Genomic DNA, 19,752 nt, shown 5'->3' with positions numbered 1-19,752 from the left:
TGGTCAATAAAGAGATGCTGAAAAGCCTGTTCATGGAAACATCGTCGGGTCTGCCGTGATATGTTTACAATGGGACTTCTGCTCCTGAACCTCTGCGCACAGCGTCTGCAAATCGAGGCTGTACGAAGTCACTTTCAACTTTACGCAGGACTGTAAGCTGTCGTCTGTGAGGCGTGAGCGCTGTTTGAGCGGCTTATTTTGAGCGATCAAAAAATAATAGAATATCATTTTAGATTTATATTTCAATATCACAATAATCTTCCAATTTAGAACTACAAGTTAAAAAAGAACTAACATAAGTAAAATACACAAAAGCTAATTACTTAAAAAAACTAATTTATTTTCCCAAACCACGCGGAGCCGCACTAAAAGGACTAAAGAGCCGCCGGTTGCCGACCCCTGTACTAGAGTAACTTCTTCTTCTGTATAGGGTCTACTGGCGGTTTACTAGAGTAACTAAAAAGCACAAAGCTTTTTATGCAATTTAGTTTCCCTGACTTTTATTTTGAAGTTCACGACTGGAACCCTGCCGGAAGTGAGTTTGGCTGTTGTAGCTCGCCTCAGGCTGCTGGAAGGAGGAAAGCCTTAGCTGTGATGCCGCTGGATGATGGCTGCTTTCGGGATCTTAAGTTACGAACACCGTCCATTAAAGCGGCCCCGACTCGGCCCTCCGGACGTTTATCCGCAAGATCCAAAGCAAAAAGAGGTCAGATTTGACGACGTGCTCCCTGAACGGCCGGGAGTAACGTTTTCTCGAGGAAAATTGTAGGCAGAGGAGCTGTGCGAGCTAACACTAGCTTGCAGTCCTGTGAACGGTCTGGGCCTAGCAATAACAATGAACAGAACCTAGTTGTCAGTTTGTTAGCTAGCTTGCCCTTCTTAGTTGACAATCAGCTACTTGGTAAGATCGCTGAGTTTGCTAAGCTAACTCTTCGGGTGGCGGATGCGTTGCAGTTTGATATAAACTGCAGCCATTGTCTTACTGTGTGGTTTTAAACAATATGCGCTCGGTGTTGGATTGTGCGTGACTGTTTCTGTTTAATAGCCATATGGTTTGTTTTTACGAATAACCAGACCTTCAAAGCTAATCTTTATTACCAGCAAGCTGTAAATTATTTGCTGAGTTTTTAGACTGGAGTTTGGCCTAGCTGAGGTATCCCTGTTCGTTCATATCCAGCAATAACCTGATGTAATCTGTTGATGCAAATGGAAAAAGTGACTCTTTATGTTTCCCCAATAATAATTAAAAAAATGTTTTTATTGTTATTTATGTTTACGTCATGTCTGCAAAACCAATCAACCACGCATCCTGACTTTCTCAGTGGTCTGGGATCTCAAATTATACCACTAACGTCGCATGAAAAATATCATTTCTCTTCGCTGAAATGTGTTTCAGGATGAGTTGACTGCATTGAATGTGAAGCAAGGATTCAATAACCAACCAGCTGTATCCGGTGATGAACATGGCAGTGCCAAAAATGTCAACTTCAACCCTTCCAAGGTAATGGCTCATTTTAACACAGCTCCTGCTCTAGCACACCATTCACAACTGGATGGATTCTCCCCCCCTCCCTGCTGGATTTTGGCCATCTTACATGTTCCCCTCTCTCTTTATAGATCAGCTCAAACTTCAGCAGCATTATTGCAGAGAAGCTGCGCTACAGCACGTTTCCAGACACAGGGAAGCGTAAACCACAGGTCAACCAGAAGGATAATTTCTGGCTTGTCACAGCGAGGTCACAGAGCTCCATCAATAACTGGTTCACGGATTTAGCTGGGACTAAACCTCTGACACAGCTGGCTAAAAAGGTAAAACTTAAAACCCTTGTTTATTATTTATTATTGGGCATTCCTGTAATTGGTTTCCTAGTTGAGCACAAGTCATTAAGCCACCTAGTTAGTGAGTTAATTGTTTTTAAATTTATGATATGAAGTAAGTACACATTAAAGCATAGTTTAAATTCCTGGGCTGTGGAGAAGCAAAATCACAACAACAACTACACTTTAAGTCTTCCCAAAGCATGCAGGAGGAAAGCCTCAAGTTCAGAGAACCTGAAAAGTTATTAATGATTTTTAATGTGCTTCAGTAGCCAGAAAAGCTACTGGGGGGGATGGTAGGTCTGACCACAGTGCCATATTCTTCTCCAGAAAGCTGACTAAAAGCGACTGAGACGTCAGTAAAAGCATGAATATAAAAAAAACATTGATTCCAAATAGTCAAGAACAACATTTAATGGCAGCTCTAAATAATTTCGATTGGAATAGCATACTATAATATGATGACACTAATAAATGTTGTGATCTATTATACTCTTCTATTAAAGGGGTCTTGTCACAGTTTCAGAACGAGAGCCATTGAAAGAAACGAGTTTATTCCTTGCTTTGGATTAATACTGAGTGTAAACAGCTTATGAGACTCAGAGACCAGTTACTTAAAACATTGTTACAATCTGGATTAAATACTGATTGATTACATTTTATATCTGCAAGGAATAAAGTCGCACAGACTTTGAGAATGGCAAAAGCAAATTTTTTTTCATGACTGTAATTAATATTGCTAAAGGAAATTGTAAGCTAATTTGGGAAAATATTAACTCCTTGGTAACAGTAAGCATAATGCTGATAAAGACCTTGAACTTAAATTTGCCAGTGAGCTGGTATCAGAGCCTCTCAGCCTAGCTACTAAATTAAATGATTTTTTTTCCAAAGTACTATTAATGAAATTGCACACGTGTTTTCTAATTCTTGTGACCCTCAACAAAATATTGGGAATACTGACACCAAAAAGGATGTTTCTTCTGAAGATTCAAAGTTCAACATTTGAAAAATTACAGAAAATGAAGTAGAAAATATAATCTCTAAATTAAAAAGTTCTAAAGCAAGGGATGAGTGTGGGTTTCATACCAATTTCTTGAAGTATTATAAATCTTGTCTTTTGGTGCCTGTGACCCATCTTATTAATTTATCAATGACGCAGGCAGTCGTTCCTCTGAGTTGGAAGGTGGCAAAAGTTACACCAATTTATAAATTGGGTGATAAATAGACCCTGCTAACTATCGACCTATTAGCATACGCCCCATCTTTTCAAAGATAGCAGAAAAGTGGGTTGCTAAATCATTGAACATCTTAATGACTCCAATCCGGGTTTGCACCCTATGCAATTCAGGTTTCGCACTCTTCACTCAACTGAAACGGCTGTCTGTGTTTTTGTTGAGAGAGTGAAGTCTTACTTAGACAAGAGCAGTTACGTTGCGGCTGTTTTTCTTGATTTCCGTGCGTTTGACACTGAATCATCTTAAGCTCTTGTCTAGACTGTCAACATTTAACTTTAGTAATCACACCGTTAAATGGATACAGTCTTATCTATCAGATAGAAAACAATGCGTGCAAATAAAGAATAGCAAGTCACCCTATCTTTACTGTGCGCAAGGTGTCCCTCAGGGTTCAATTCTAGGCCCCCTGTTATTTTCACTTTATGTAAATGCCTTGCCCAATGTGTGCAAAAATGTGGACACGATTATGTATGCTGATGATATGGTAATTTTTACACAAGCCAAAACTGCTGATGATGCAGCCCATCAGCTTTCATTGGCATTACATGATTTACAAAAATGGCTGAATGACTCATGCCTGTGCCTTTATGTTAAAAAGACCGTATCAATGTTTTTTAGTAAACCTAAAACAACCGTGGCTGCAGTAAAAGTTTTCTTGGGTGCACAAGAACTAATTAATGTTGAGGAATTTAAGTGTTTGGGAGTGCTACTAGACTCAAAATTATCCTTTAAAAAACATGTTAAAAAAGTAGTGAAAACTGTAAATGTTAATATAGAACTTTAGACATATCTGCACATCATTAACAGACACAGCAGCGATTACATTCCTGCTCTCTATGATACCGGCTCATATTGAATATTGTGTTACAAGATGGTCCTATACGAGCTCTGCTGCTATTGGGCCAATCGAAGTGTGCTACAAAAGAGCATTGAAAATATTACATAAAAAACCTTTTTTATATTACCATTGTCAAATTTGAGATAAATACAAGTTTCTAAATTTTACTAATTTCAAATGATTTAAATCTGCCTGTCTAATATACAACGTTATACATGGTCTGGTGCCTCCACCAATCAGTGATTTTATTAAACAAAAGTCTAGCAGTGTTGCCGGGTCTCGACTGACTCGAGCCACTGAGAGATGTAATTGTGAATTGGCATTTAGACGGAGCACCTTTTCATAGATGCTCTGTCATATCAGGGAGTGAGCTTCTGGAATACTCTTCCACTGTCAGTGAGGGAAGTACAAGTCTCCCCATCTTTAAGAGTCACTTAAAAGGGTGGCTCAGGGACACACAAACATGTGATCATGTTTAATTAATCATGCTTTATATTGGACATGAGAAAGAGTTAGTGTATTACAACTATTAGTGTAATGGGTCAGTGCAATATCAGGACAGTCAGGGCATGTGTAATTTTGGGGTTTTTGCAATATAATTGATGTTTCCATTATTGTTATCTATATTGTCCTCTCTTGTCCACTCTTCTTGTCATTGTTTGTTCTAATATAATGTGCTCACTGTTTTTTTCCTTGTCACCTGACCTGTAAATAGTGTCTCTGTATGTTTTTACTAACTTGTGTGTAACACCAACCTGCCAGAGGGTCTGCAGATGCAAATTAGCCCAAGGCTATAATCTGTCATATTTACATTTGTTAACTTGTTCATTAATATGTATTGCCCCTCTTTCTAAATAAAATAAATAAATAGATAAATAAAAGAGACTTTAATGTTTAGCCAGCAGGCATGCCAAGTGGATCCATGTTTCAAATTATGGGGCATTTTCTTAAAGGTTGATGAATAACAGGGGAATGTATGCCTGCAGAGATTGCATGTTACCGTTTTAGGATTGTCTTTTGAAATGGTACTTACTGAAATGGTCCCACACTTTGGATTTCCTGCATGTTTAATAGCTATATAACCATAAGGAGCAGCAGTTTGAAGTTTAGTGGCTCTTTTGCCTCTTCAAGTTGAAATGTGATGTTGTGTGCTCTACTAGATAAGCTATTAACAGAGCTGAGTGTTGTAGAATATCATTTATAAGTTGTCATTTTTTGTGTTATATATATGTGTGTGTATATATATATATATGTATTAAATAGCAGAGAGCAGGAATAAATGGCAAACAGGAGAAATATATACAAAAATAAGAGAAAGGTACACATTGTAGAACATGGCCTGGTACTTATATACTGCCTTTCAACTGCAAATCTCATTTACCCAATAACACAGACATATACTGCTTAAGATTTCTAACATTTACACACACACTTGCACCCTGATGGATGCATCAGGGACAAGTGGTTCAGTATCTTGTTAAAGGATACTTCTGCATGAGGACCAGAGGAGTCTACCAAACTTACAACTGGGCACTCCACCTGAGCCACAGCAACAACTATATTTTTTGCTAGCTATATGAATTTGTAGGTTTTTTTTAAACCTAGTGATTTTAGCTAATAACAGTTTTTTGTTGTTGTTGTTGTTTTTTTTTGTTTTTTTTTTATTGAGCTGACTGAAGTTGATAGGCTTGGTTTGAAAGCTTTTCCTAGTGAGACAGAACTTAGTATTTATTATTGAGCAACAGTATGAGGAGTCATCAACTCCTCATACTCTTAGGTTGCTTCTCAACCCAAGAGAAGCAAATGGAGTGTGTATATAAAGCCCAGGTGAGGTCATCAAAGAGGACTCTTGATGATGTTATAGAAAGCATCTGGGGGTAAACCACACCAGAGCGTGGCAGATGAGGTCGTGATCAAAAGAAATGGTGGAGTTAAAAAAGATCAAAATATAAAAATATTGTTGGCAAAATCCTTACGTGTACATGACCATGAGAAGAAAGTGTGTTGGTTCTGTAAAAGCTGAAGGAGAAAAGGCAGCAGTTTGAATGAGTGTAGAGAAAATAATTCCTATATTAAACAGAACTCCCCTGTTTGGTTGAGATGTTACGAAACAGGAACAATTCAAAAGTGCTTTTTAAATAGCCTAGTTAAGAAAACGTAATGCTTTTGTGTAAATCAAGCCTTTTGTTAGTCTTGTTTGGGTGTATTGACCCAAAACACAATGCATGTCTTTATTTGAAAGTGTCAGCAGCTTATTTTTCTTTTTTTAAAGAACTACGAAATCTGTTAGTCATAGATCGTCTGAATTGTTTTGTTCAATATTGTGAAATTATTCTCCAAGTAAGTGCTCTTACAAATTGAAGCATATAGATTTTGAAGTTTTAAAGCATCGAAATAAATGAAAGGTGAGCTTTGTGTGTGTTTTCAAGCAAGCTGCTTATCATTTTACCTGCACATTGCAGTTTTTAAAATTATTTTATTGCTTAACATACTTCACTGTGCCGTGATAAACTGGCTGGATTTATTAAGGACTTTGGCAGATCATTTTTCCCGAAGGATAACAATTCCAGGTTTCTCCCTGGCTGCGTTTTAGGTGTTTTCTTTCTCACCATTTATTTTCAAAGCAGATCAAGCAATGAATGAAATGATTTCTGAAGACTGGAGCCATATAGTTTAGGAATAACATACATTCCTGATATGTATGCTACATTTTGATGAAGAAACGTGACAGAATGAGGTGAAGTTACTGAGGTCTCATCCTGGGAACAATTAAAAGAATGATACCCTAATAAAATAAAAGTAATATAAATATATGTAATTAAACATTAATGTTAATAATAATATAGATAGACATAATAAATAAAGGAATTATTAAATAATAATGGCTTACTAAGAAGTCTATAAAAAGTGCAGAATGCAATTTGTGTGTATTTAGAGGTGTGGCAATTTGACACAGTTCTACAGTCTCTCTTAATTTTATCCATGTTAAACATTTTATTAATGGCCGTCATCACTGTGGATATTTTTAGTCTTATGTTATTTCTTCCTTTTTAACTTATGATTAAGGTTCTTTTAGCTCTTTATCACAGTGGTTTTGAGCAGTTTGCCAGCACACGGGGTGATCGTGGCTCAAGAGTTGGGTGTTCGTCTTGTAATCGGAAGGTTGCCGGTTGGAGCCCCGGCTCGGACACTCTCGGTCGTTGTGTCCTTGGGCAAGACACTTCACCCGTTGCCTACTGGTGATGGCCAGAAGGGCCGATGGCGCGATATGGCAGCCTCGCTTCTGTCAGTCTGACCCAGGGCAGCTGTGGCTACAACTGTAGCTGCCTCCACCAGTGTGTGAATGGGTGGATGACTGGGTGTGTAAAGCGCTTTGGGGTCGCTAGGCAGGACTAGTAAAGGCGCTATACAAATACAGGCCATTTACCACACAATTAAGATAACACAACAAAATAAATATCAGCCACTGCAATCAGAAAATGCTGTCATTTTTACATATAAGGAGATGAAGATATCAGTCAGATATAGCAATATTGTTCGGTCAGTGTACTCCTGCTTCCCTGTCAGCAGTTCAATACAGCACTCCATTAAATTTGTTGCTAAATCTTTTTACAGGTACCGATCTTTAGCAAGAAGGAAGAGGTTTTTGGATACTTGGCCAAGTACTCAGTCCCTGTAATGCGTTCAGCATGGATGATTAAGATGACCTGCGCATATCATGCAGCTATCACAGAAACTAAAGTCAAGAAGAGGCATGTGATTGACCCGTGCATAGGTGAGCATGTTACTTGGGCCTTTTCAGTCTCGAGGGATCATTTGGCTAAACGATATAATTTTACCTTTCATTTGATATTGTGACATCATGTATTAGATATGTATTAGCTGTGAAAGTAATTTCTTTGTGTGTGTATGTGTGTTTGTATAGAATGGACCCAAATCATTACCAAGTATCTCTGGGAGCAGCTTCAGAAGGTGGCTGAGTTTTACAGACAGTTTCCCAGCCAAGGCTGCAGCTCACCCCTGCCAGCTAATCCCCCTGATGTGGAGACGGCCATGAAGCAGTGGGAATACAACGAGAAGCTGGCCATGTTCATGTTTCAGGTCAGCTCACACTCTCAAGTCTGCTGCTGAAAAAGTCTTGGAGTTAAAATGCTGCAGTTGAGCTTTGGTAGTTACACGAGTTACCTGCTGTGCACAAACTTAATGACGCTCCATGGCAACATTTAGGTTTTGATGAATCGCACTGGTTTATTATACTATTTTATCTTTGAGTCACAAGCGTGCAATTTGTAACAAATATTTATCATATTTAATTCACTAAATTGTGCCGTCTGTAATTGATATTTAAATTTAAATGGACGTGTTACAGACGCTGATTGATGCTTTGAACTTCAGGGTTGTTGCTGTATCAATAGTTTCTCTTCTAAAAATTATCATTTGTTTTAGATCTGGAAAGTTTTGAGGTTAGATGTTGCCAAAGGATGTTGCTCTTGCATGTATGTGCAGCATATTCAGTCATATTAATCTCAGTAGTCTTCTGAGTGGATGATATGAAGTCTGAGGCAGCTACTGTGTTCTGTGTATATATGATGATGTTGAAAATGTTCTAATTTAATACATTTTTAAGCCACACAAAGGAGACAGTGTGTAGGAGTGTTAAGATCTGCATAGTATTAAGCTGGACTTGTGTTTCTGTGCTCAGGATGGTATGTTAGACAGACACGAGTTCCTGACGTGGGTGCTGGAGTGTTTTGAGAAAGTCCGGCCTGGTGAAGATGAGCTTCTCAGACTACTTTTGCCCCTTTTACTACAGGTATACACATCTGCTCATTCACTGTCACCTCATTATGAACCTCAGTCTTTAGTTTCAATCTAACCTCATCACTCGTGCTTTAATGGATCACATTTGCGAAACCTGCACTCCTCCTTAACATTCATACAGCTGTGCAGATACACCCACCCACCTGCTCTGTGGTATGACGTGCTTCTACAGCTGTCACCACTTTATCCTGTTTTGTTTCTTCGTGTGATGGCAGTAACCTTTGGTGACCGCACCCACCGGGGCCCACAGCCCTCATTTTGTTTCAATTTCTGTAGCTGACTGATGTGAATGAACACCAAGTGCTCTGGTTAATGCTGTGAATCTCTCCTCTGTGCCACAGTACTCGGGGGAATTCGTGCAGTCTGCTTACTTGTCACGAAGACTGGCTTACTTCTGCACGCGCCGCCTCAACTTGTTGCTAAGTGACGGGAGCCTGGGCCCCGGCACAGGAGGGCATCCAGCTCACGGCATCTTGACACAGCAAAGCAACGCTCTGCCCTCCACACCAACCTCCCAGCCAGCGGGAGGGAACCAGCCCCAGACACCTTTTACAGACTTCTATATCTGTCCACAGCACAGGCCTCTGGTGTTTGGTCTCAGCTGCATGTTACAGGTATTCTATGTCCAATTTCATTCTCATGTACTTAATACATGGTTTCTAAGCCCGGTATTTATTCCTTTATTCCTTCTCCCTGCCCCTCTCTCTCCTGTCATTGTCACATTAGAGCATTGTGTTGTGCTGTCCCAGTGCTCTTGTGTGGCATTACTCTTTAACAGACAGCAGAAACAAGACTGGTTCCCCTCTCGACCTCCTGCCCATCGCTCCTTCCAGCTTGCCAATGCCAGGAGGCAACACTGCCTTTACACAGCAGGTACCTCCATCCATACTCACATTTTCCTTTTTTTGTATGTGAAATTATTCATATGGTGCTCAAAAAAAAACCCTCATGGGCTTTTCTTTCATTTGTTTGCAATTAAAGTCATTGTATTGGCTTTTCTAGTGCACAAAAGCAATGGATTCCAGTGTATTACAGTAAATCAATAAAGAACAAGAAATGCACAGAGCTAAACAGATTTGTGCACAAACAGGCTCCTAGTGCAGAAACACAAGGACAGTCTCTGAAGTACCAACAAAGCCAGTTTGAGCAAATGGAAGTTTGCGTTGAAATATATGTCAGGAGATTCTCTACTTATAAACACAACTGTGCTTTACATAAACCTTCTTCACTACTTTTAATTGGTTATTTAGTTACCTCATAATCTTAAGATTTGTTGGCAGTCCCACAGGTTTTGGGTTTCAGTTTCTTGCCCTCTAACAGAGTGGTCTTTCACAGGTTCGTGCAAAGTTGCGGGAGATTGAGGAACAAATTAAGGAGCGAGGTCAGGCAGTGGAGTTCAGGTGGTCGTTTGATAAGTGCCAGGAGACGACAGCGGGTATGAACACTGTTTCTTTCACTCTTTAGATACTTGATTGCAGCTTTTAAGAACAAATTAAAATAATGTTGATCTTCTGGCAGGATTCACCATCGGAAGGGTTCTCCACACTCTGGAGGTTTTGGACAACCACAGCTTTGAGAAGTCTGACTTCAACAACTCCCTGGATTCACTGTACAACAGGATATTTGGTTCAGGCCAGAGCAAAGATGGCCACGAGGTAATGAGTTTGGTGTATATTTTAGTGAGTTAACAGTTAAATGCAGTTATAGTTAGTTACATTTTGTTTGGTATTCAGTTTAGTTCTAGTTTTCGAAGTAGTTTTGGTCGTTTCCAGTTTTGATTGAATGGTTCACTAAAGGCTAGGTTTTTATTTAAGTTAAAAGTGATTTTTCCCACAGTTGTTAGTTTAGTTTGAGTTAGCTTTAGTAGTTGCATGCTACAGGAGAGTACTGACCACGTTGTTGTTAATTGTAATAAAAAGCAGACTGCTGATGCCATGTGATTACCGATCATCAGATAATAGTGTGACACCGAGTGATGTTATTTTTGGAGATGTTGTCTCATAAAGCGTGTTTCTACCCAGATGTCACCTGATGATGATGCGGTGGTGACCTTGCTTTGTGAATGGGCTGTGTGCTGTAAGCGTTCAGGCAGACACAGGGCCATGGTTGTGGCCAAGCTGCTGGAAAAGAGGCAGGCTGAAATAGAAGCAGAGGTAAGAAACACACCGCCCTCCAATCTGAGTTCTGTTGTGCCGCTTCTGCACCTTTAGTGCAACTTCTGTCACAGAAACCTTATAATTTATTACATTTCTTACACAGGATATATTCAAATTTAATGACATCCGTGGCTGTCAGCCGCAGATCTAACACTAATAATTTTTGCCACGTTATTACTGTTACAGTTCCTTACCGAATGTTGCCATGCATGTCATCCATCATCATAACATCATCATCATCATCATATTTTAATATTTTCCTTTTGTGATGGATTTCACCATTCACTGTTTTTATGACTGGGCCTCTGTGCTGTGAAAATGCTTTCCAGACTGTCCCTTATAATTGCCGATACAAACTCCCTAAAACTTCCTCATGCAGGAGAAGAAAGCAGTGGGGACACAAATGAAACTGTTCAAATAAAATAAAAGGCAGAAATGCCATTTTACAGGGGGCTTACTATTAACATGACCCATTTGACAAAATTTGGTGGTGAATTTGCTGCATGCTTCATGACTTGCAGACATATTTGTGACATTTTGTGATTAAGATCACAGGTAAGCTCTCCATTCCCTACAACATAGCATGTATCTCAGATAATGTGTGAATAGGGTTTTATTCTTTAGTTTATATTTTGAAGTCACGGTAACCATCTGTTGTGTCTGAACATATCAGTCTCTGATGTTGTTTATTTGTAGTTGTCGCATCCCTAATCTTTATCTTTTGAGTATAAGATTTAGTGAGAAGCTTTAAATGTGTATACACAGTTGACTTTCAGCGTGTGTGTAGATTTACTGTAAATCCAAAGAAACATGCTAAGTAAGAACATTTTTTTGAATTTAGCACTCAAAGACTGTCTGTTGCACATTTGTTTGCAGAGGTGCGGCGAGTCGGAGGTGGTGGATGAGAAGGGCTCTGTGTCATCTGGTTCCCTGTCAGCTGCCACACTGCCAGTCTTTCAGGATGTGCTGCTGCAGTTCCTCGACACTCAGGCTCCCACCCTGAGTGAGTCTTTCTTTTTGTTTGTTTCTTGCAGCGATGATTCTCTGATGTGTCACACATGATCTCAGTCTAAATATTGAACGAACTTTACGTCCTTTTGTCTTTGCCTTTTTACTTCATTACTCATTGCATATTTATTCGAAATGATTTGGCAGGGGAAATCTGCTAATAAATTATTCAAATCCTCTTTTCCCCTTCACAGCGGAGCCTGGGAATGAAAGCGAACGCGTGGAGTTCTCCAACCTAGTCCTTCTCTTCTGCGAGCTCATCCGTCACGACGTCTTTTCCCACAATATCTACATGTGCACGCTCATTTCCCGTGGCGACTTGGCTTCTGACTCCCACCTGCCCCGCCCACGTTCACCCAGCGATGAGCCCTCTGATGAATCGGAGCGCAAAGAGCAGGATGCAGGCAGCAGTGTCAAGATGGAGGCATGTTGGAGGAATCTGTTGTCGATGTTGTGTAGAGTTACAGACACAGTAGCTGTGTGGTGTAAAAAGATAACATGAATTCTTGTTTGTTCAACAGGATACTGGCCTGTCGGAGTCCATGGAAATCGATCATAACTCCAGTGCTAATTTTGATGAGGTATATTTTTGCCAGAATTTACACACAAACACTAGGAGCCATTTCTGTCTGAACATTTTGGTGTTCCTCGCTTGAAGTAATTTCAGCCTTCTTTGTCCTGCAGATGTTCTCACCTCCAATGCACTGTGAAACCAAGGGAAGCCCCTCTCCAGAGAAGCCGGTTACAGATCAGGACAGCAAGCCCAACTGTAAGGACAAGGGTATGGACCCCGCCTTTCCTCAACTGTATGAGCAACCCCGTCACATCCAGTATGCCACTCACTTCCCTATTCCTCAGGTAAGAATCCTTACAGTGTGACTTTGAAAACAGAAATACCCGATACTCTCTCCTACAGGGACTTAAGCGCAGATATCTTCCTAATACACTGAAAGCACAGTATGACTCAGTGATATTATGTAGTAAATGATAAAGATGGAGAATAATCTTCTTCCTCTATACTTTGACAACATCTGAACTGGATGTTTGTCGGTACATCTGTTAGTTTTTATTTAGTTTCCTGAAACCCGTTTTCATTTTCAGTCTCAGTTTAACTATAGCCTAAATTACTGAAAAGCAAATTTACATTATGAAATCAACCCAGATCAACTCAGGTGGCCAAAAGAAAATATGTTTTGGTGGTTTCCTAGTTTCCTAATGAGGTCTGGAATTGTTTTTCAGCTATTTTAGATTTGATTTCCTTTTCCCATGAAGAGCTAGCTCTTACTCTCTGTATCAATAAAGTCTTGTATATTAACTTGATTTGTTTTGCAAGGTCTTTGTGAATGGGTGTAAATGCTATAAAAAATGACTTTGCTTAATACATGAAGTTGCACATACACTGAGGCCATTGAACTTTTGAATCTATTAAATCTTGGTCCCTAAATGTTGTTTAAATTATATAAATGATGCTTTATAATGTCATTGGTGGACAAAAAGCATTGATGTGAATAATTTCTAATATTAATATAGCTAAATGAATATGATATTTTTAATGTTATTTGTGAAATGGCTCTGTTTAGTGCTCGATGAGATTTTTTCATACACAGAATTATAACTGCTTTAATTCTGGACTCATTCACAGCATGATTTTAACACAGTTCAGTGTAAGATTCTTTTTTTGGGGTAGTTTTTATTGTCCTTATCAGCTGGTTTGAAAAGTTTGCTAAATTATTGCTCGTCTTTTTCTTTTGGTTCCTGTCGTTCTTGATTTTTATTGAAGTTCATCAGGATCTCTTTCTTTCTTTTTAGGAGGAAAGTGCCAGTCATGAATGCAACCAGCGTTTAGTGGTCCTCTACGGTGTGGGCAAACTGAGAGATGAGGCGAGACACACCATTAAGAAAATTACCAAAGACATCCTGAAGGTGCTAAACCGCAAAAGCACAGCAGAAACAGGTAACAGCGTTCCTCCTTTGACTGATGCTAAACATTTTCTGTTTGCTTCTCCGGGCATGAATTTTGTCTGGCAGTTTTATGTTTTTTTAAGATTACATTACAGTTTTATTTTACCTACTTTTCACCTTTAAGGATGAAAATGGGAGTCAGGGGGTTGTTTGAATGTTTTATACATGTTCCCCCAATTTGTTGACTGAATGTTTCCCCCGCATCTTTCTGCAGAATAATCCGTGTTTATCATATGAAAGATAATGTTTTGGCTGAAAGCAACATGGAAAACAGAAGCTTTATCATGTTTGGTTGTTTGTAAAACATTTTTCACACGTAGGGTAATTGCTTGCTTTCCCACTGTGGCCATTCCAGCCGTTATCCGACTAATAATTCTCCTCTTTGTGTACTTTACATTTGTAACGCCTTTCTTCTGCCCTTCTTAAAAGAAAAAGCCCTCTTTTTTTCCCTTCTGTTCTCTATGAACCCTCAGGGGTTTACATCACTCAATCTTCTTTCTACCCAATTTCTATGCTAATAGCTTTCATCTGTTCACAGACACTTTATCTCAAATACACGTGACCTTATTAGTCTGATTTAAGGTTTTGGGAGTAATAATTGCACATACCAGAATGTTTTATGGCAGATTTCTGAGGTTGTGATGACCTTCCCTTCACAGCTATGTATCTCTTAAATAAAAAGTACCTCGTTCCTTTTCTTTAAAGTGCCTCCATAGCAATGTATTTTGCAGCGAAGCTTCGAAGTAGGCTGGAATAAGATAAGACTCCACTAGCTTAACTAGATTTCATGGCTGGCCTGTTTGGCGGACTGGAAAGAATACTGCTGACCAGCAAGAGTTGCTGCTTCCTTTTTTTAAAATTTCTTTTTCTTCTGTTTTTTACCCTCTGCATACACAGGAGGAGAGGAAGGACAAAAAAGGAAGAGGAGTAAGCCAGAGGCCTTTCCCACTGCAGAGGATATCTTCTCCAAATTCCAGCACCTCTCCCACTTTGACCAGCACCAGGTCACCTCCCAGGTTAGACAAGGAATCATTTTATCTTCTCATTGGAGTCGTGTTTTAGATTCTGTTATTGTTTAAACAGTAGCCAAATGGACCCGAAGGAATGACCTTTCAAATGTATCCGTATAAATATTTCTTCTGTAAGATGTCACAAAACAATTTAATGCCTCAGAACCAAAACAGCTCTGAGAAGGTTGGAACCTGAAAACCTGAGTTTATAAAATATAGCCATTGGCCATGCCATCAGCTGGTTTTTACTTTGCACCTTGAGGCCTTAACATTGGCATTTTGGTCATTTTAGTTTTGACTTGTTGGAGAAAGAAGTGTGAATATTTAGTCGGGTACCAGCTTGGTTAGCATTTAGCATGGTTCCATCTCACAGACCTGAGACAAGTCTCTTCAGGGTTGAGTCGTTAAGGGCATCTGGTCTAAAAACACAAACTGGAGCGACCCCCTGTGTATAAGGGAGCAGCTGAAACAGCATTGGCTCTATTTTCAGCTCCTGAGATTGCCACTTGGTAAAAACGCATCATAATGTCATCTATTTAAATTATAAATGGCAGAGAATGCAGTCAGTCCTGAATAGTAAAGTGTTTTTAGTATTAGCCCACATATTATAAACTGTGTAAAACATTTTGAAAATTTCATTTGGAACTTTTTTACTTTATTAGTTGGACTCAAGTCTTCAAGGGCCTAATTCAGATTTCAGAAGCCTCAGGAGGCCAGACGTTGTCTCATAGTGTTTGGGGATTTACAGTTTAATACATAAGGATAACTTTCCACCACTTTACGGCTGAGTCGGTGTCTGTATTTATATTAAAGGAATCGTTTGACATTTTCTGAAATATGCTTATTCGCTTTCTTGAAGATTCAAGTGGGTAAGAAGATTGATTCCATCCATATATCTCTTGAACATTAAGCTTTTTCTTTCTTTTTTTAACTTTTATAAAGAGCCAGACTGGCTACTTCCCCATCTTCTGGTCTTTACTATAAGCCAAGCTAATCACCCTTCAGCTGTAGCTTCAGATGTGACAGTTCAGTCGTCCTTTTTATTCATCAGACTCTTTGTGAGAAACTTTGAGCGTTTATTAGTTTTCCTCTTTTGCTGGTAGTTAAACTAAGTTTGCCTATTTACCATGATTTGAGTATTAATCCACATGCACTTAAAATTCCAAATTGGTTTATTGACTCTAAAGAAGATATTTGTTCTCATATTTCTTGCATTAATTTCACGTCTGGTATTTTGTGTGCAGGTGTCCAGAAATGTGCTGGAACAGATCACCAGCTTTGCCTTAGGGATGTCCTACCACCTGCCTCTCGTCCAGCACATTCAGTTCATCTTTGACCTCATGGAGTACTCCCTTAACATTAGTGGCCTCATAGACTTCGCTATTCAGGTACTGGCACTTCAGTCACATTTTATGCAGACAAATCAAGTTAACTTCACCGTTTACTCAGCGTCATGTGTAAACATCTGTTGACTGTGTTGCGCAGCTTCTGAATGAGTTAAGTCTGGTGGAAGCAGAGCTGCTGCTGAAGTCATCCAGCCTGGTGGGCAGCTACACCACAAGCCTGTGTCTGTGTATTGTAGCAGTGCTGAGGAGGTACCACTCCTGCCTCATCCTCAATCCTGAGCAGACAGCCCAAGTTTTTGATGGGTATGTTACAAGTTTTAATGTTTGGAAAAGCTCATTTTATACCAGTTTAAATTGCAGTCGGTGGACCAAGACTGTGTTGTCATCTTTCTGCTAGATAAACTGAAATAGAGATTTCATCACACCCATAAAGGGATGTTTGCAGGGTTAAGGCTTCAGTTAAACTTGTAATTAAAGTAGTAAAGAGAGGATGCGTTTAGTCATTGCAGAGTTAAAGAATTGTTGTTGGTTTGCACTCATTCAGAAAGGCATTCACTTGACTTTAATTGGGATTTTTATACCGCGGGGATGCTGACGGTGCATTTGATTCCTGAATGCTGTGTACCGTAAAACACTTAACAAACGCCTCTTAATTGCACCTCTAAAGCGCCGTTATTACCACAGTATATCTCTTTCTATTCTTTTGTGGAAACACATGTTCAGATTTTATGTGGCAGGCAATTTCTTGATTTTTAATGATGCAGGCCAACAGGACCCTCATAACCTTGCGTATATGGTGCATTGTTATTACAGTAGTGTTTTTATTAGTGGTTTTTAAATGGATTTTATTACATTTTATCAGAGTAACATATATATGTAACACTGTTTCTCCGTGCTGTCCCATCACATCCTCCTGAGCAAGAAATAACCAACTTTTTCTTTTCATAACTGAACGAATCACATTTTCGTTGTATTGACAGGTTGCGCATTGTGGTGAAGTCAGGTGTGAACCCAGCAGACTGTTCCTCTGCTGAGCGTTGCATTCTGGCCTATCTGTATGATCTCTACACCTCCTGTAGTCACCTCAAGAACAAGTTTGGTGAGATATTTAGGTAAGGGGAAAAAAAACTTGTGTAAATGCACAGGAAAAAATGCATAGACTCATAAATTATGCTAGAATAGAATAATTTGAACCCACTTTTGAACTAATATGTTTGTTTGTTTTTATTGCTCGGTGCAACATAATCTCAACTATTTGTTTTTGCCTTGTGTTCTACCACAGTGAGTTTTGCTCTAAAGTGAAGAACTCCATCTACTGCAATATTGACCCATCAGACTCCAACATGCTTTGGGATCCTATGTACATGATGGAGGCCATCGCCAACCCCTCAGCCAACAACTTCAACCACTCCGTGATTGGCAAACTCTTGAATGACAGCCCACCCAACCGCTACAGCTTTGTCTGTAATGTGCTAATGGATGTGTGTGTGGATCACCGAGACCCAGAAAGGTGCGTTACTCCTGCTGGGCTACGCGGGTGTAGGGCTCGGATTGCTGCACTACTGGACTTTGGTTTCATGACATGTGATGTGCTTTCAGGGTGAACGATATTGGGATCTTGTGTGCGGAGCTGACGGCATATTGCCGCTCCCTGAGCGCCGAATGGCTCGGCATTCTCAAGGCTCTTTGCTGCTCCTCTAACAACGGCAACTGTGGCTTCAATGACTTGCTGTGTAACGTAGATGTAAGTTTCTTTTTAAAGTAAACCTGTTTTCCTTATTTTCTCTTATGCATATACTCTCAACAGTGGTCGAGGCTCATATTAAGCAAAGCAAATGCTAGTTTCTTCCGAAGTTTCATAGTATTTTGGTTTTTTTGGGGTTGGTTTGTTTTTTCTAAATTAGGGAGGAATGTTTTTTCACAAAACACGTGTTAAATTTGATCTCTTTACTTGTCTTGTGTCCTTAAGGTTAGCGATTTGTCCTTCCACGATTCTCTGGCAACCTTTGTAGCCATTCTCATTGCCAGACAGTGCTTGCTCCTTGAAGATCTGGTTCGTTGTGTTGCCATTCCTTCCCTTCTCAATGCAGGTAAGAGTTTTTAAATCCCATGAATTCGGGTAAAGGAAGTACTTTATGCCATTGCTTCAAATATTATTGGTCAGATGCCGGGAGCCTTGATCACATTGGTGAAGTTTACAGTTGTAGTACTAAAACAGAATCCACAGGAGCTTGATGCTTTTGCTAGCTCGTTTTCACAAGTTCAGTTAGGGATGCCTCAATTGTGAAATTGTTAAAGTAACAATTTGTTATTTTCCATCAGTAAACATCACATTGTTAATCAGCTGGTATCAGACAGAAAGGACATTTTTGGCAGATGCAGATGTCCAGCTGAGATATCGATTTCTCCGTGGTTTCCACTATTCGTCAAACGCTTTAAGTTTTACAATCTACAATTCAGCTCCTTATCTTTTCAAAAGTAAAATTAGGCAAACCAAGTAAAATAAATGTGAAGATTAAAAGAAAATAGAAAGCACTGAACCAAGACAAAAGGAAAAAGTAACTATGTTATGTGTATATGCAAGGGTTGAGATTTAATTCTGATCGTTTCACAAAAAAAGAACAATAATGACACAACTCCATCTTTTGATTAGATGTAGCTTTGTGAAGTTTCAAGGAGTGCGCTCTTTATTCCATGTGACATATGAGGACTCTGAAGTTTTGTGACCTACACAACTTCACAGTCCCAATAGTGCATTTAGACGTTGAGTTTTGTCCACCTAACTAATGGGATGCATTTCATTGCCTTATTTTAGCATTGTTCTAGAGATCGTTAAACTCTGTCATCGGTGTGCTCCACTGCTAAACCCAAAATAATAATAATAATAATGTATACTTTATTGATCACCGTGGAGAAATTACTCTCTCTGCATTTAACCCATTCACTCAGTGAAGCAGCGGGCAGCCACTAATCAGGCGCCCGGGGAGCAGCGTGTGGGGTACCTCAAGGTAGCCCTTCAGTGGATTCGAACCCCCGATCATGGGGCGACTGCGCTACCTACTGAGCTATCCCTAAGTATCATATTTGAATATGATATGTGTGTGAAATACTTATCTAATAATAGATATGGATAAGTATACTTCTTTTATGTATTATTTAAAAACTGCCCCCTGTGGGAGTGTTTTCTTTAAAACATTCTTTATAGTAAAGCCCATTTGTCCACTAAATCTCTCGCTTACATTTTTCCTTTAGCCTTACTTGCGTTCTCTATACCACTTTCCTTCCAAGCATCTCTATATAACCGCACAGGCATTGGACATTCTATAAATGAGTGAGCAGCACATTTCAGCCTGGCTCACAGGAAGGAATATCCAGCTTTATAATGCATTAGTTCTATCAAAGGGGAGAATAAACGTGACGGATTTGATCTGGGTCCACAAAGCCTCGGTGCAGTTTGTGCTTTCGCCAGAAAAGTGCCTCTCTCCCTGCTGTTAATCTTTTTTTCCCTCCCAGAGTGGAGACAAAGCCTCGTTCAGCCATGCTGTTTGGTTGCATTTG

At 39.5% G+C, this 19,752-nt stretch overlaps 1 protein-coding gene across 5 annotated transcripts in view; it reads left to right on the top strand.

The window, feature by feature from the left end:
• The first annotated feature begins 530 nt into the window (after positions 1–530).
• med12 (mediator complex subunit 12) overlaps positions 531–19,752 on the top strand; it is a 31,443-nt gene continuing 12,221 nt past the window's right edge. For 3 of the 5 annotated variants that reach the window (XM_014412620.3, XM_014412619.3, XM_014412616.3), the window contains exons 1-23: positions 532–706; positions 1,397–1,501; positions 1,618–1,809; positions 7,507–7,666; positions 7,817–7,992; positions 8,594–8,704; positions 9,054–9,326; positions 9,439–9,585; positions 10,048–10,147; positions 10,231–10,367; positions 10,734–10,865; positions 11,745–11,871; positions 12,071–12,300; positions 12,398–12,457; positions 12,561–12,734; positions 13,686–13,830; positions 14,736–14,854; positions 16,093–16,236; positions 16,334–16,497; positions 17,175–17,306; positions 17,477–17,704; positions 17,794–17,938; positions 18,164–18,284. In XM_014412620.3, coding sequence (XP_014268106.3) covers positions 605–706; positions 1,397–1,501; positions 1,618–1,809; positions 7,507–7,666; positions 7,817–7,992; positions 8,594–8,704; positions 9,054–9,326; positions 9,439–9,585; positions 10,048–10,147; positions 10,231–10,367; positions 10,734–10,865; positions 11,745–11,871; positions 12,071–12,300; positions 12,398–12,457; positions 12,561–12,734; positions 13,686–13,830; positions 14,736–14,854; positions 16,093–16,236; positions 16,334–16,497; positions 17,175–17,306; positions 17,477–17,704; positions 17,794–17,938; positions 18,164–18,284 — 3,424 coding nt within the window. In that variant the 5' untranslated portion in view covers positions 532–604. Of the gene's footprint in view, positions 707–1,396; positions 1,502–1,617; positions 1,810–7,506; positions 7,667–7,816; positions 7,993–8,593; positions 8,705–9,053; positions 9,327–9,438; positions 9,586–10,047; positions 10,148–10,230; positions 10,368–10,733; positions 10,866–11,744; positions 11,872–12,070; positions 12,301–12,397; positions 12,458–12,560; positions 12,735–13,685; positions 13,831–14,735; positions 14,855–16,092; positions 16,237–16,333; positions 16,498–17,174; positions 17,307–17,476; positions 17,705–17,793; positions 17,939–18,163; positions 18,285–19,752 lie in introns of all 5 variants that reach the window. The other 2 variants (XM_014412618.3, XM_014412617.3) reach the window with 1 other exon arrangement.

Source organism: Maylandia zebra, linkage group LG2, assembly GCF_041146795.1.
Source record: "Maylandia zebra isolate NMK-2024a linkage group LG2, Mzebra_GT3a, whole genome shotgun sequence".
Lineage (NCBI taxonomy): Eukaryota > Metazoa > Chordata > Actinopteri > Cichliformes > Cichlidae > Maylandia > Maylandia zebra.
The sequence above is the reverse complement of the archived record's forward strand: the minus strand, read 5'-3'. Positions and strand labels throughout refer to the sequence as shown.